Source organism: Manacus candei, unplaced genomic scaffold (genome assembly GCF_025592945.1).
Source record: "Manacus candei isolate 608988 ecotype Guabito, Panama unplaced genomic scaffold, ASM2559294v1 h1tg000014l, whole genome shotgun sequence".
In the NCBI taxonomy this organism is placed as follows: Eukaryota; Metazoa; Chordata; class Aves; order Passeriformes; family Pipridae; genus Manacus; species Manacus candei.
In genome coordinates, this window is record NW_026138062.1 from 2,925,476 (window position 1) to 2,941,766 (window position 16,291).

At 35.2% G+C, this 16,291-nt stretch overlaps 1 protein-coding gene across 14 annotated transcripts in view; it reads left to right on the forward strand.

The window, feature by feature from the left end:
* The window catches only part of DOCK9 (dedicator of cytokinesis 9), a 112,313-nt gene that overhangs the window by 91,731 nt on the left and 4,291 nt on the right, over nucleotides 1-16,291 (forward strand). For 10 of the 14 annotated variants that reach the window (XM_051780556.1, XM_051780559.1, XM_051780561.1 and 7 more), the window contains exons 40-50: nucleotides 1,891-2,028; nucleotides 2,333-2,515; nucleotides 3,164-3,277; nucleotides 3,417-3,632; nucleotides 5,400-5,457; nucleotides 7,298-7,404; nucleotides 10,952-11,074; nucleotides 11,429-11,542; nucleotides 13,028-13,174; nucleotides 13,989-14,199; nucleotides 14,941-15,131. In XM_051780556.1, coding sequence (XP_051636516.1) covers nucleotides 1,891-2,028; nucleotides 2,333-2,515; nucleotides 3,164-3,277; nucleotides 3,417-3,632; nucleotides 5,400-5,457; nucleotides 7,298-7,404; nucleotides 10,952-11,074; nucleotides 11,429-11,542; nucleotides 13,028-13,174; nucleotides 13,989-14,199; nucleotides 14,941-15,131 — 1,602 coding nt within the window. Of the gene's footprint in view, nucleotides 1-1,890; nucleotides 2,029-2,332; nucleotides 2,516-3,163; nucleotides 3,278-3,416; nucleotides 3,633-5,399; nucleotides 5,458-7,297; nucleotides 7,405-10,951; nucleotides 11,075-11,428; nucleotides 11,543-11,797; nucleotides 11,804-12,203; nucleotides 12,240-13,027; nucleotides 13,175-13,988; nucleotides 14,200-14,940; nucleotides 15,132-16,291 lie in introns of all 14 variants that reach the window. The other 4 variants (XM_051780568.1, XM_051780564.1, XM_051780565.1 and 1 more) reach the window with 2 other exon arrangements.

Consider the following 16,291-nt stretch of genomic DNA (forward strand, 5'->3'; position numbering starts at 1 on the left):
AAAAATCCTAACAGAACAGGTAGGAGAATCAGGAGCTTCTGTTCAATAAACTGCACTAAAATACATAAAATCAGAATCTTGGGATGTTTTGGGTTAGAAGGGACCTTCAGAGGTTGTCTAGTTCAACCCTCCTGCATGGACAGAGACACCTTTCACTAGACCAGGTTGCTCAAAGCCCCAACGCCCGGCCTTGAAAACTTCCCATGAAGTGGGCATCCACAACTTCTCTGGGCAACTTATTCCAGTGCCTCACCACCTTCACCGTAAAAAAAAAATTCCTCCTTATGTCCAATCTGAACCTAACCTCTGCCCACCTGGATGCCTGTATGTAGTAATGGCAAAGAAGAGTGGAGAGTACAGAAGTGAGTTTCAAAAGGTGCAAGACCTTGTAGAATAATGTTGTAGTAGGAGGAACTGCTATGAGAAAATTCCACCAAAGTGAGTTAATACTTTGAGTGTGCCGCTCAAATAACTTTTAATAGGAATTGATTTAGCTAACTGTTACAACCTGGTTTAGAAGCTCCACGCTTTACTTGGTGTTACACTTTTTTCAGGCTTCAAGAGATTTTGTTTACACAAAGCCTTTTGATTCTTTGGTACCTTGAGTTCACATCTGGAATAAAACTACACATTTTTCTCTAAGAGATTTCTTACGATTTGTTGAGAAAATGGGTTTTGGCAGAAAGGATTTAACAGAAATAACATGCAACTTCACAAAAGCATTACAACATGTTACTGACACTAGCAAGCATTGCTATAGTAAGGGAACCTTTGTTACACCCAGCAAACACAAACTTAAGTGAAATACCCATAACTTAAGTGAATTAACCTGGAGAAGAGGAGGTGCAGGCATAGACCTCATCACTCTCTACAACTACCTGAAAGGAGGTTGTAGCCAGGTGGGCATCGGTCTCTGCTCCCAGGCAACCAGCAATAGGATAAGAGGGCACAGTTGTAAGCTGTGCCAGGGAGATTTAGGTTGAATATTAGGAAAAAATTTTTTACAGAGAGAGTAATCAGACATTGGAATGGGCTGCCCAGGGAGGTGGTGGATTCACCATCCCTGGAGGTTTTTAAGATGAGACTGGATGTGGCACTTAGTGCCATGGTCTAGTAACCATGGCTGTGTTGGCTCAAGGGTTGGACTTCATGATCTCGGAGGTCTTTCCCAACCCAGTTGATTCTATGATTCTATGAAATACAGACAAGTTGCCCACAGTAGTAAAGGAAGAGAGATTTAGAGAAGAAAGAATAAAGAGAGAAAGAGAGGCGTATTTACCACTCTGGAGGTTACATGTTGACAGGTCAGGAGGGCAGAGGCCAAGGGGTGATGGAGACCCCATGCATGTCTATTTGTAGACTCTTGCTCTTGTGGCCACTCCCTCTATATGGGACCTTTGGCTGACTGCCACTCACTGTGCCCCCAGCCAAAGTCAGGGGTGCCACAGCCACTTAGATTCTCATGGGGACGGGGTGTGGGCGGGCCACCAGGCAGCCTAATTGGCAGCCCGGCCACATGGCTTTCCCTGCCATGTGCTCTGCATGGTTGCACCATGTTGGCTGCAGGCCTAGGCCTAGCCCCTTCACCCCCTCCTCCCCCAGCCATGGTTTATTCAACCCATCAGTCAAATAATCCAGTGAGATACAAATTCAGTCTCTGACATTAACAGCTGATAAAAGTAATTGTGTTCTGTAAGTCTATTCAGAAGACAACACTTTGTTAGAAATATCTAATGAAAATTCAAATATGTTTGTATTATTAAACATCTTGGTAATACTATGCAGATTATATTTTTTAAATGTCCTCTTTTTGAAGATCTGTGTATGTTCTTAGAGTGGTATAAATGTACCACTGTACAAAACTTCTAAATTCTCACTATCATTTTAAAGAATCAGCTACTGACTGATCATGGGCATAATCCACTGATGAAGAAAGTATTTGATGTATACCTCTGCTTCCTTCAAAAGAATCAGTCTGAAACAGCATTGAAAAATGTCTTCATTGCTTTAAGGGCACTTATTTATAAGGTAAGAAGTTAAAAAAATTTAATCTTCAAGTACTTGAATGGAAAGTCCAGTTCTTTAGTTAACAATATACTATGTAAGAATTTAAGAACTAACATCCCAAATTAAAATTGTCAGTAATCAACAACAGTGTGGAATACTTGTCCTTTGAATTGCTATAAAAACTGGTTTGTGTCATAAACTACTCTAACTCTTGTTTTTTTCCACAGGTTGAGGATATGAATATATTTGTATTTTTCTTGACATTTTACCAAGACTTGAAGCTAGTTTTAGTGAATAACTTCTTTCTTTTCTTATTTTTCCTCAGTTTCCTTCTACATTTTATGAAGGTAGAGCTGACATGTGTTCTGCACTGTGCTATGAAATTCTGAAGTATTGTAACTCCAAACTGAGTTCAATTCGTACTGAAGCTTCACAGTTACTGTACTTTTTAATGAGGAATAATTTTGACTACACAGGGAAGAAGTCTTTTGTTAGAACACATCTGCAAGTTAGTATATTTTCTTTGTTTTTCTGTGGTTTTAAATATTATATTTGTAGATGCTCAGTTGCATACCAGCATGCAAAGCCCTGTCAGATAAAGACATAAAAGATATTATTAAGTGTTCAAGCAAGGCTGGTACTAAGAGTAAGAAGATGGCAATAAAAGTATGTTCAGTACAAGGGAATACTTAGAAACAGTTGAATGATCTCTGTTTCGTGGGAAATAATTTTTATTTGTCAGTGGCAAATGTTGTTTGTAGATGTTATTTTGATTGTTACATGGCATACCCCATTGTGTCTGAAGAAGGAAAGGAATGCAGCAACAAGCATATAAAAGTCTAAAAACAAATAATTGGAAAACTGTGTGTTCTGGCAAAGCTGGGAACACTAGTTTGCCAGTTTAATGCCCTCTTGCTAGTTTACCTGGCAGTCAGTCTTTAAAGCAAAGGATGCTTGTGCATTGAATTACACAAGGCTGTTTTTGCTTGCCCATGTTGTTGTTCAAGTAATTTGGATAAAAACACCAAACATTACTTTATTTAAGAGAATAATTTTTCAATTAAAAAGAACAAAACTTCCTTTGTAATTGCTTCATAGGTACATCTCAAGGGGATTTCATAAAATATGCTCTAACATAATATTTGTTTCTGTCAAGGTTATTATTTCAGTAAGCCAGCTAATTGCTGATGTTGTTGGAATTGGAGGAACTAGATTCCAGCAGTCTCTTTCCATCATCAATAATTGTGCCAATAACGACAGAATTATAAAGGTCTGTTTTTATTCTTATTTCCATACTGTAGAAGGATGCTTGAAGACTCTTTCACAGCATCATTTGCAATTACATTTTATCATTTTATTATGCAAAGAATAGGAAAGGTAGTAGTTAACCTAACTTTTTCATGTTTTAGCACACTACATTCCCATCTGACGTTAAGGATTTAACAAAACGGATTCGTACAGTACTGATGGCTACAGCTCAGATGAAGGAGCATGAGAATGATCCAGAAATGCTTGTAGACCTCCAGTACAGCTTGGCAAAATCTTATGCTAGTACACCTGAACTAAGGAAGACGTGGTTAGACAGCATGGCAAGGATCCACGTTAAAAATGGAGATCTTTCAGAGGTAAGTTGAAAAAAAAATCAAACTAGTTCTAGATTTGTAGTAAGCTTAAGCTTATCTTTTTAGACATTGAATGTATTATATGTACTAGTTAGGGTGCAATGTAATAACTATTTTTAATAAGTTTTAATTGTTAGTAGATTAGTTTCAATAGCTGATAAGTTTTTGTCCTACCCAAGTATATCTGTAAGTAATTTCTGATTATTAATGCAAGGGACTTGTTTAATTGCTGTAGCTAATGCGCTACTAAGAATGGAATGCTCAATGCAAGCCATGGAAGACACAGGCCTTCTGCTTAAAAATAGCTTTGTTATTAGTTGCTAAAACACTTAAAGCCACTCCCTGAGTTCCCCTCCAGTTGCCTTTAGAATTAGCTATTACAGCTGTTACAGACTGCGTACTAGAAAAACTCCTAATATTCTGAAAATTGACAAATAACTTCTTTTATTGTTTGAAAAAAGAAAGCTATCTGATTCCACTGTGCTGTTAAAATATTTAATTCTAGCAAAAAGGGAAATTGAGATTTGGAATTTTTATACGTCTTTATGTAAGTATTTTTTCTGGATACAGGTGAATTTTGTCTCTTTCTAGAAGTTTGTTCTATCTGAAAGTATATCTCTTCGTATGATACCACTGAATTTCATAAATATCTGTTAAAATTAGCATCATGTAAGCAAGTAAATGTCTCCAGGAAATAAAAGGTGCTATCTTCCTAACTCAGATCTTAGCACTAGAATTCTCTTCTTCTATATGGTAGCAACACAGAAGGTGTATACAGTACTCTGTTACTAGCTTGTCTTTTGAAGGGAACAACTTCAGCTTTCTCAGAAGACAAGCTCTTTTAGTCCTTTTCAGGTCTGTTTTTGATGTTTTTGATTATATTAAAATCTGAGAATTTTTGGCTATGCAACTAGATGAGGTTGTCTATAAATCACCAAGTTCAACCCTATACAAAGTATGTATTAGAATTTCTGGGAGATTCTTACCTTTTTCCTTTGCCTCCCTTGTCTGAGATTGCGCAGCCTCAGTAAACATATGAACAGTTCAATTGATAATTACAGTTAGAATAACACTTCGCTGAAAGCCTAAGCCTCTTTAGTAAAATAAGAATCTTGAATCTTTGGGTTTTTTGGTCCTTTCTGTGGAGAAAGGTGGCCAATGTCAACTTCGTAAAACATCTCAAGTATCTGAAGATTTCTCTGTTCCCCTTCTTTTTCTTCTGTTGTCCAAACTACACCAACCAATTTCGATTCATAGATCAGATTCAAATTCATAGATAGATTCAAATTCCGTTCATAGATCAGATTTCTTGGTTTTTGCTGCTTTCAAATGGTCTGTCACTGGTTTCTTCTACATTTTTCTAGGTCTGAAGCCAAAAGGCAGACAAAACAGGTTAGCAGAAGAACCACCAAATGTTGACTAGAATAATTAATAGCTTTTTTTGTTTCACATAACACTTAAAATACATCCCAGGAAAGATTTGTCTGATTTTATTACAGCATGATGTTCCTACATTGTAATTTGTGATCCATGATCACTCTTAGATTGTGTACTGCTGCCCATGTTATTCAGTGTTCTGGTAAAGAAAGAGCGAGTGCACTTGCACAGTTATTGTTTTGCATAAATGAGGTGGAGAATTTTTACGGTAGTCATAGGACATCTCCAGCAAAAAACTGAAGAAATTGTCTTATTCTAGGATTCTTCTTATAGATGTCGTTTTTAATAGTTCTGTTTTAATGGTATTTTATAAGATTACTATTTCTGTTTTAGGCAGCAATGTGCTATGTCCATGTAGCAGCACTGGTTGCAGAATATCTCACAAGAAAAGGTATGATTTTGAAACCTTACTTTATGGTGTGTATTTTCTTATTATAGTCTAGGAAAATCAATAGTTTTATCTGAGAAAGTTGTAGGTATTTCTTTTTTCACCAAGGAAAAAATTCTGACCTACCTAGGTAGCTTAATCACATATTTAAGAGTATACTTGTATTTCTAAGGGGCAGCATTGCAGATGAAGGTGAAGTAAAATTTTTAGGAATGTAAAAATTTTAATTTTACACCAGAGTTGCTAATTGCTGAATTCAGATCCTCTCTAAAGCAAACTTAGCAGTGAATATTGTTGTTCAACAAGCAGTCTCTCACTGCCTATAGGGAAACATGGCATTGCAAGAGAAGTCAAAATAAATTTGTACAGATTTTCAGGTGCTCAATTGGTGATAAGAATGCTCAGAATGCTTCACCTGTCTTGGTACTCTGTGCTAGCAGCTCTCTGTAAAAGCGGGTTCTGATGACCCTTGAGATAGGGTAGAAAACTGTCCTTCATCCGTAGGGTGAACCCATCAGAAGGGTTCTCAGTCAGGGATTTGAGAAAAGAAAAGCTTATATGGATTTTATTAAGAAAAATACATCTTTAGGAGGAAAATTCAGGAATCTGTTAAGACTGATTATGATATTGAGCTAGTGTTTTGGTTTTGTAGGCAAATCCACGTTCACAGCTTTTTGGCTTTGCCTTTGCATGACAGTTGAAAATGAAGCAAAGTCACGAGTCTAAAAGATACCTTTTCTCCGTTCCTTTTGAGCTTCTTGCCAAATACTTTAGTGTATAGGCTATCTCCTCTGCCCCAATGATTTCAGAAGCTTCTGAGACCAAATCTGGAATGAAGTTGCTTGTCAAAGTTACTATGTCCTGTTGGAAGCCTGATAGTAACTGATAATTGGTGATAATCTGTATTAATTTGTGAGTCCTTTGGGTGATCTGGTATTTTTGTATACTGTCTTACAAGACTTATTTCCACTCAGTAATATAAAGGGTCAAACTTCTACCTGTGGTTTTTCCAGGAGCCAAAAACCCCCATGCATATGGTACAATCATTCAATAAAACTTCTGGTCAGACTCTTACCTGAACAGAATGAATCTTTGTAGGAAGGACCTGTGAAATAAATATGTGGAAATCCTTGTGCTTCCATACTATTTAGTGATTGTTCTTGAGGTTTTAATTAATAGTTTTTGGTCAAAAATCCTGGTTTCTTAATTCAGCAATCTGATGTAATGAAAAAAGAGCTAAACAGCATGGGTAAAAGAGATAGGTTTCGTGTTAGAACGTTCTATATTCCATTTTTGCTAACTATTTTTCTTCACTAAAGGAAGTTAGATCGCTATTTTGTTAGGTTTTTTCCTGCTCGTCTGTATATGAATAATCTGGTTTGCCATCCTTTGATCATTTTGTGAAGTTAATGTTAGTCCATTCATAGCATTAAGACTGGAAAAACTGATATGCCAGGGCCTGTTCCTGTACACAGTTCAAGCATGACTTCACAGTAGTTTAATTAAATACTGTAAAAGTTACTGTGAGTACCTTAGACTCAGGGTGGAGTAGATTAGTCAGAAGTTTAAGAAAAAGTAGGAAGATTCAAACTACTTATTTTGGTAGGTAAGAGTCCACATATTAACATTTCTGGCTTCTTAAAACCTATTTACACATACAGAGTGATGTGAGGTCTTGTATTTTAATCATGCAGTGGGAGACTGATCTGTTTATTTATTTGTTTGTTTGTTTGTTGGTAGGTGTATTTAAACATGGTGTCTGCCTTATCAAGAATCACAAAATGGCCCAATGTCATCCTGCTGAAGAAAAGTAAATTTTTCTGTATTTCTTTTTTAATGCCAGGGATGTTTAGGCAAGGTTGTACTGCTTTCAGAGTAATCACACCAAATATAGATGAAGAGGCTTCGATGATGGAGGATGTTGGAATGCAAGATGTTCACTTCAATGAAGTAAGTAAACATAAAAGTGTTAGAATTGATGCACGTGGAAGTGCTGGGCATTTTTGTAAATTTTATGTTTCAATCTGGAGACTGACTAATATGAACGGTATAATAATTGTTTTCTTAGCCACTACATGTATCCTAAAAGTGAAATAAAAAATATCTGTGAGCTGTACCAGCTTCAGAGAATTTATACATGTATTTTAAATAAAGCGCTAGTACGTCAACTCAGTACCACTTCTGGGAAAAAAGTAAACAAAATGGGGTTTTATGCTATTTGACTGGATGAACATTAATGTGGCTTATTTATTAGTTAGCAAGATCTATTGTTTTTTTAAAACTGACTTTGATTTAGAGTGTTACTGCACCAACAATCATGAAAATGTATTCACTGTTTTTTGCTGTTTACAGTTTCCCTAAGCAAATATGCCATAACAATGGAAGTGGTTTTCCTGACACCAGACTTGTGTTTTTTCTGGCCTTGTGTCTTTGCTGATCCATCTGTGCTAGTAAATTTTAGTAGTAAGAAGCCTATATAAAAATATTTTAAATAATCTTGCTCATGAAGAGCTACATCTACACTGTGTATTTGCTAGTATACTTGGGGAAGAGAGGGATGGCCCACTACTTGCAGTAGCTGTGTTGGAAAAAATCCCTGGTGTGTAAACATAATTGTACAATAAAAATATTTTCTTTTGTGTTTTAGTTAGTGTGTGGTGAAGCCGTATGACAAAATTATTTGATTGTGCAAACTGTGGCTGTACTAACAGATTTAGAAGGAACAGATGAAAGACCCAGTGGTTCAAGCCTGGGTCTAGGCCTAGGGTACCAGTGTTTAGCCCTAAGTTCTGGTACTATGGCTTAGCAGCCACAGAAATTGTTGAGTTGCCTTCTTCTGGGAAGGCAGGAGTTTTGATTACTTGAAATGGGAAATGTAGTGCTTTTTTCTTTCCAACGATAACCAATAGCAGATCGTTTTGTGGTTTGGTTTTTTTTTTAATTTATGTGCTATTTTTTTAAATCACTGATTCTCCTGATCCAGCATGGAATTTAGCATGTTACTCAAAGGAAAATGCAATCTGCTCTAAGTTAACAAAGAGCAGGAATTCTAGTGGGTACTGCTGATGGAAAGTTTTGTTTGAAATTCTTGTCAGTGTTTCCCTGCCAAACCATTTGTCAGAGTTAAATTCTTTTGTACTTTTTTTTAAGTTGGAGTGGCTTTATTCTTCTTCTCATTAGTCAGTCTCTGCAAAAACAATATACTGCTTTTTCTGGGTCATTGAACCCTACACAAATTTATTTCCATCTCTCAGTATTTCCTTGGAATGGAAGTAAGCCAAGAGTGAAATTATAAGCCTGTATAGCTTGCAGAAGTATCAAACCAAGCCAAATTTCATTTCTCCCTGCATACAACCCTTTCTAAACTTAACCATGTAGTAATCTAACTGATTAAATATTGAAAAAACTTACTGTTTTTCAGATAACTTCTAAAACTTATCTGAAATGTGGGAAGAGTAATAAGAGGGAAGAAGTAATAATAGTAATAAAGAGTAATAGTCGGGAAGGACTGTTTGGGTTTAGTAGACTAAAAATCACAGATAAATTATGATTATTAGTATTTTACAGGAGTATTTCAAAACAGGTAGTCTAGTTGCTTAAGGAATAGGAACATATTCATTTGTGTTCATAGGTAAGCAGAACTGTATTTGTCTAAGAAAAAAAAATGACAGCTCAATTAGTTACAGAAGTCAGCAGAAACATATCTTTCAAGCTGTATTTTACTATTACTGAACAAAATAATGCTCTGATGGGAATTCTTCCTGTATGTGGTAACAAGGCATATGGAATTTCTTTTTTAAAACTTGAGATTTCCCTGTTTGCTAGTTACTTCAGAGTTAAATCTCCAAAAGAGTAATTACTGGTATTGAGGGATCAGGGGAATCCCTTCTTTTTTCTAAAAGGAACAAAACATCTTTCATATTCTCCAGTTTATATAAAATCTTCCTAATTAAGTGAAATTTGTCTTAAAACTTTAGGTAGTTTCTCCTTTTAAAAGTTTAAAATTTTAGAATTCTCAATTTATTTCTCATTTTAAAATAATTTTCTCTCAGGTCAGGGTTGACCTGATTTATTTCCTAAGCTAGCCAGTTGAAAAAAAACAAAATTTAATTTTGGGGGTTGTGTGGTTTTTTGTTTTTGTGGGGTTTTTTGTTTTTTGTTTTAACAAAACTACTATGTTTGTTTTGTTAAGCAGTTGTTTACCTATGATATTCCATGAGATGCTTTATTCTAACTTGCAGATGGGTAAATGAAAGAGCCTCACAGGAATGCAGTATCCTCTCAAAGTTGTACAAAGACAAGTGCAAAGCCTTGCACCTGCAGAGAAAAAAAAAGGCAAAAAATCAATATGGGCTGAGCAGCAGCTCTGCAGAAAGACCTGGAAGTTCTAGTGGACAAAGGGTTAAATGGGAATCATTGGTGTGGCTTTGTGGAAACAAAGGCCAACTGCATGCTGCATTGTGTTAGAGAGAGGATTGAGTCAAGAAGTGGAGGGAAGTGGGGTTTTTCCCTTTTACTCAGTATTTTTGGAACCCCATCTCTAATCTTGTGTCTAGCACTGACCCCCAGAAGTCAAGAAAGGTATCAACAAACTGGAAAAAATCCACCTCCTAAGGTGGTTAGTAGAAGAATCAGACTGTTCCAAGAGGTGCACCATTAAAAAGCAAGAGGCTGTTCTCACAGGTTACGATGGAAACTGCTTGAATATATGGAAAAAACTCTTCCCATGAGAATGGATAAGCTTTGAAACAGGTGGCTCAGAAATGTTGTTCTTTTCCTCCCTTCTGTCAGCTCTCCCACTTGAAGCTTTTGCTCTTTATGTGAAAACAGAATTTTACTGCTTTGCTACATTTGGGTGCCCTCTGGTGTCTGAGTTAAGACTCATGTCATAAAACAGTGTGGCCATCCCTTGTGGTCCAGCAGTGACACTGGTCTTTCAGTTCCCACCACTTGGTTGCTGAGGATGGAGGTCCTGGGGAGTCTGTGCCCCCCCGTAATCACTGGGGGAAAGGAGGAGATGTTTTAGGCTCTGTTGCAGCACACGGATAAGGGTAGCATTTTTTCAGTCTAATTTATGCTTTCAGTATTAAAGTTGACTTTTCATAGTGATGTCTTTATGCTGTCTTAGTCCTCTACCAAAGGGAGGCGATGGAATAGAGTAGCATTAGATCCTTTCTAAGGATAAAAGGAGTTACTTCCAGCTTCTGGCTTCACCACTGTGATGTAAGAATGGTACAAGAAGGTCTAAAGAGTATCTAAATGAAAAATGCTGGTTTTGGTAAATATAAAGATTACGTATGTACACTCAAACCCTTCTGTCTTGTTTTGTTTCCTTTGCAATTTTTGATTGCCAAAATAATTTAAATCACCATGTGTAGATAATTATTGTGAGGCAAGATCTCCCTTTTCACTGGCAATAATTTTTGATATAATTATTTGCTGTGCTTCTCATGAGTACTGAATTGGTTTACATTTTCAAATGTATATCCAAATATAGGATGTGCTGATGGAATTGTTGGAGCAGTGTGCTGATGGACTCTGGAAGGCAGAACGCTATGAACTCATTGCTGATATATATAAACTTATAATTCCCATTTATGAAAAACGGAGAGATTTTGAGGTACTAAATTCATCATAAGTAATATCTATGGAAGAAAAAAAATCCTGAATTTTCTAGTCATAACTGCATGATGCATTGGACATCACAGAACAAGAGTATTAAAATTGTAACTGAAATTTAAATGTGTTGAAATTTTTGTTTTCTTTTTAATAATCAAAAATGTTTTTCTTTAAATATAAATAATTAAAAATTACTCTTGCATATTGTCCTTTTGATACAAGTGCTGAACTTATTACTGCCATTCAATAAAACAATGTTTTTAGTTGTTACTAACTACAAGGATATCGTTTATTATTGTTTTAAGGTTGCAAAGTTCTGCTTTATTGTTTTACCTTGTTATTGTTTTATTTTTAGAGGCTTGCTCATTTATATGACACTCTTCATCGAGCATACAGTAAAGTTACAGAAGTTATGCATACAGGCAAGAGACTGCTGGGAACTTATTTCAGGGTAGCATTCTTTGGACAAGTGAGTATAACTTACTTTCATTTGTCTGCTCTGTACAGTAAGAAAAACCTGAATTTATTTTACAAGGTATACTGTTTCATCTCCTATATTGATACCATGACATAAAAAGCACAAGAAATGTGTTCTGCAGGAAATAATTGAATGCCATCAATAATTTATTTTAAAACATATATCAATTCCGATAAAATTCTTATTATTTTCCTCAGTAAATTTTTTGCCTTTTTTCCTTTCTCTTCTTTTATTTACTACCTTAAGGCAGCGGTAAGTTTTCTGTAATGTCAGTTCTTAGCAATGTATTGATTTAATGTCTGTAGTGCTACAGTGTGGTTTGCAAGGCTGCTTCTTAGATTGGTATGCATTAATAGCCATTGCAATTCAAAAAATAACATTAAGTTCCATTTAGAGAGCAGATCACTCTTTTCTATGCATCAATACTGCATGCTTCAAACCAGAGTTCTGGCTGTGTATTGGACAGCTTCGTGTCCTCTAATATATATGTCTAGAATGCCTTTGTATCTGTATGGTATCACGCAGTATCAAATAATACACTTTCTACGTGCGTAGCCCAGTTGCTTAGTTGTTCAGCTGAGCATGGAGAATTGTAAAATACTCTGAGCAGTATAACTTCACATGTATTCTGTTGTCTTTTATAACTTTATAGCAATACCAGTTTACAGACAGTGAAACAGATGTTGAGGTAATTACAGAAACCGCTTACAAAGCAAGCAATGCAGTAAAAGCTACTGCATTTCACCTTAGTTTGGTGTGGGTATTTTTGTCAATCTAGCCTGTGTTTATACATGATATGTTGTGCTTTTCTATTTTGTCTGTTTCGCTTATGACAAAAATATTTATTTTCTGGTTTCAAACATGAACTCAGACATGGCTTGTTGTTTTAAACCAATGACCTGTTTCACTTTCCATGTACTCTATTGTACATTTAGTTACAGGTTTAAAACCTTATGTAATAAAATAAAGAAGTATATACCAATATAGTACAACATAAAATTAAGATATTTGTGTAATTAAATTTTTTTTTCTGGAATTAATTTTTTGTTACTAAATGAGGAAAATTTTTTTTATGTAAACTATTGCCAAAATACTCACTTATGAATCAGATAGTGTTGTTGGGCAAGATTTCTGTTTTGGTGAGTGAAACAGTGCTGCAAGTTCACTTTTAAATAAAAGTGAAGGAGACTTATCTCAAAGGCTTGGCACACCATAAGATTGCAACAAACTTTAAAAAAATTAAATTCTGTGTTTCCATTACTTTCACTCATGTTGTAGTAGAGAGTTACATTTTTCTGTTGTTTTTTTGTTCTCTTGAGAAAACTTTTTACTTAGATTTTAATTTCTCTTTATTTACATTTGCTTGAATACTGATGTTATATGTTTATATTTCCTTTGAACCACACACATTATGTCCATCTCAATCGTTGCCCTAAATGTTTTTCCCCAAGATTTTGATTACTTCATTTTTTACAGGGTTTCTTTGAGGATGAAGATGGAAAGGAATATATCTATAAAGAGCCTAAACTCACACCTCTTTCAGAAATTTCCCAGAGACTCCAAAAACTCTACTCTGACAAATTTGGATCTGAAAATGTCAAAATGATTCAGGATTCTGGCAAAGTATGATCTTTATTCTCTCTAAAAAATTCTAATATATTACTTTCTCTAATTCACTTGAAATACTGTGAGATCACTGCCTCTTAGTCATTTGATACACAAGCATATGTGTCTAAAAACTCTGCTGTTTGAAAGGCATGACAGAACTATTATCTCCTACTAAGCTTGCCTTTTAGAACAACCAAAAGCTTAATTTCTGTAGTGTTACCTCTCAAAACAATAATTGTATATTAGAACAAGTTTGGATTATGATCATATTCTGTGTTAACTTCAGTTATATTTCTTGCCCATTCGTGCACAGTCATTCTTTGGAAATTTTTCCCTTTTTACACCTCAACCTCGGACTTTATGGTGACTTTTGCCTCAACCTCAGGCTTTATCTTCTCTTATTATATTTTCCTGGCTCTTTTGTTTCTTTATTCTACCAGTAAGATCAAAACTTTCTGTGCCTCTTGGCCTGAGAGTGCAGCATTGGTGGGCATTTCAGTATTGGAACTTTAAAAGGAGAGGAGAACTTAATGCAAGAACTAGATTTAATGATCATGAGTGATTTAAAAAAAAAAACAAAAACAAAAAAAACCCAAACCAAACCCAACAAAAAAATCCACAATGTGTTGTAATGCATCTAGTTGCCTTGTCTTCCTAATAGTTGAAAGCTGAAAGCAGGAAACCCCTGTGAAGGCATGAAGATTTCCTGTATTTTCAATAATTTAAAGGTTAAGAGACCAAATTTAATTTCTGAAAGTTGTGTAACTATTATTGAATCCACTTTATTCACAATGTAGCTATTTGATTTTTTTTTTGTCCTGTTTTTAAGGTAAATCCTAAAGATTTAGATTCAAAATATGCATATATTCAAGTTACGCATGTAATTCCATACTTTGAAGAAAAAGAGCTGCAAGAAAGAAAAACAGATTTCGAAAGGACTCATAACATTCGTCGCTTTATGTTTGAGATGCCTTTTACTCAAGCTGGTAAAAGACAAGGAGGAGTAGAAGAGCAGTGTAAGCGACGGACTATTTTGACAGGTACTGATTGAATAGAATGCTTTGATGGAAGCATTAAATGCATCAAATGGTCTAATTCTGTTCTGTATAGGTTTTTCCATTTCACTTAATAAAGTCCTTTATAGCTATCAGCTAAAATCCTTTTCATATTTTTAGCCATAACTAGGTTTTTCGGATTGGTTTCTTCAATAGAGAATCCTCAAAATTATTATCTTTTTTTCTTTAAGTTTCAAGAATTGTGAATCTGGAGTCTAGCTTTCCTTGCTCTTAGAAAAAGACTATTTTGTGTTTTGTCCCTGTTAAGTGTGTTTCTATATTAATATAGTTGTAAAAACAAATAAGTGACTTTATAATGTTAGCTGTCCATGGCCAGTAGTTGTGAGGAAATAGAAAGTACAGCTTTGCTATTTTTGATTCTTCTCGAGATATGTGAATGATAAGCAATTCTTTTTACAGTTCTCATATGAATTAAGTTCCAGTGGTTTATTTCTTTGTGGTTGTTCGTAGCAGTAATGACAATGATTGGTCTTTGCTGTAATGAATGTAAAGGTGTGCATATTTACATTTTCAGTGTTTTATTTCCCTGTACATTACTATTTCTAATTATGTAAGTTATAATATATATATATGTTATTATAATATATAAGTTATTAAATTGGGCAACTAATTACATCAAAATGAGATTTTAGCATAAGATTGTCTCAAAACTCACCTTATTCAAAAACATTTTCCTAACTCTAGTAAACTTGTTTCCGTCCATAGCTATACATTGTTTCCCATATGTGAAAAAGCGCATTCCAGTAATGTACCAGCACCATACTGATCTAAACCCAATTGAAGTAGCCATTGATGAAATGAGTAAAAAAGTTGCAGAACTCAGACAGCTTTGCTCTTCAACTGAAGTAGATATGATCAAATTGCAGCTGAAGCTACAGGGAAGTGTCAGTGTTCAGGTAAGACCTTTGCCATGCAGCTATTTCATTTGCTTCTGTCCCTGAAAAATTATATAGGTAGCATTTTGTAATTAGTTGCTATTCTGTATGTTCCAGAACATCCTGAATTAGAAATATTCTCATTGTTTGCAGTTATTTCCTGAATAGGAAAAACACTAAAAATGTGTCATATAAACACTGACCATAGACAGTTACATGAAAGAATTAAGATTCATCTCTGGAATCTGTTGCAGTCTGAGCCCCACCAGGTTTTGGTGTAAAGCTGAAACTACAACAAAATAGTGGATGAATAGGAGGATGAATGAACATATTTGGCCTAGCTGTAGGTCTGCCCACAGTAGGTCCAACATATTTTGTTAAGATCCCTATCGAGGTAGAGAGTGACAAAATATAGGAGGAAGTTAGTGGCAGAAAATCTCACTGTGCAACATTTCTTTGTGCCTAAGGCAAGCAAGAACTGAACATATAAAGAAATCATCAGAGTCCCCAAAATAGGGTACATAGTTTTAAAAGCAATAGTTTTTAAATGTTTTTAAAAAAACAATGTTTTTAAAACAATATTTTTAACATGTACAAATCAATATGGTAAGGATCTTCAAAATGAAGTGACAAAAGTGCCGCTCTACTATTTTTAACTGATTCAAAACAAAGGAACCATAAGCACAGTCATCTGAAATGAACAGTTTTCATGTTGAACAGAAAAGAGAAAAAAACCAAGCCAAGATTTCAGAATCAGCAAGTTGTCAGGCTAGTGTTTGGGGTGAGAAGGGAAGGGCTCTTACTGTTAGTATAAAGGAATAATAGGGATGAGTCAGAACTCACTGAATCCACTTTTCATGTAGCTGCCATAAGAGTGCAATTAAACATCTATGAATTATTGCAGAATTTTCAACTTGGAAAACTGTTTTTAATAGATAAGCAGACCAAACAGTATTAGATTTAGCTCATTTTCACGCCCTAATTTCATAAGCAAAGATGACAGGCAGTATCTGCAGTTGCTTTGCCACATCACTGAAGTGGTTTCTTTGTGCCAGGGCAGGTTAATACAGATTACTGGAGAGACCACTTCTGCTCTTATGTTTCAGCTCTAGCAGTTTTCTTGGTTTAGAAGCCCAGCTTTTTTGAAATCAGTGTGTTCTCATAAGAAAGTCTGATAGACA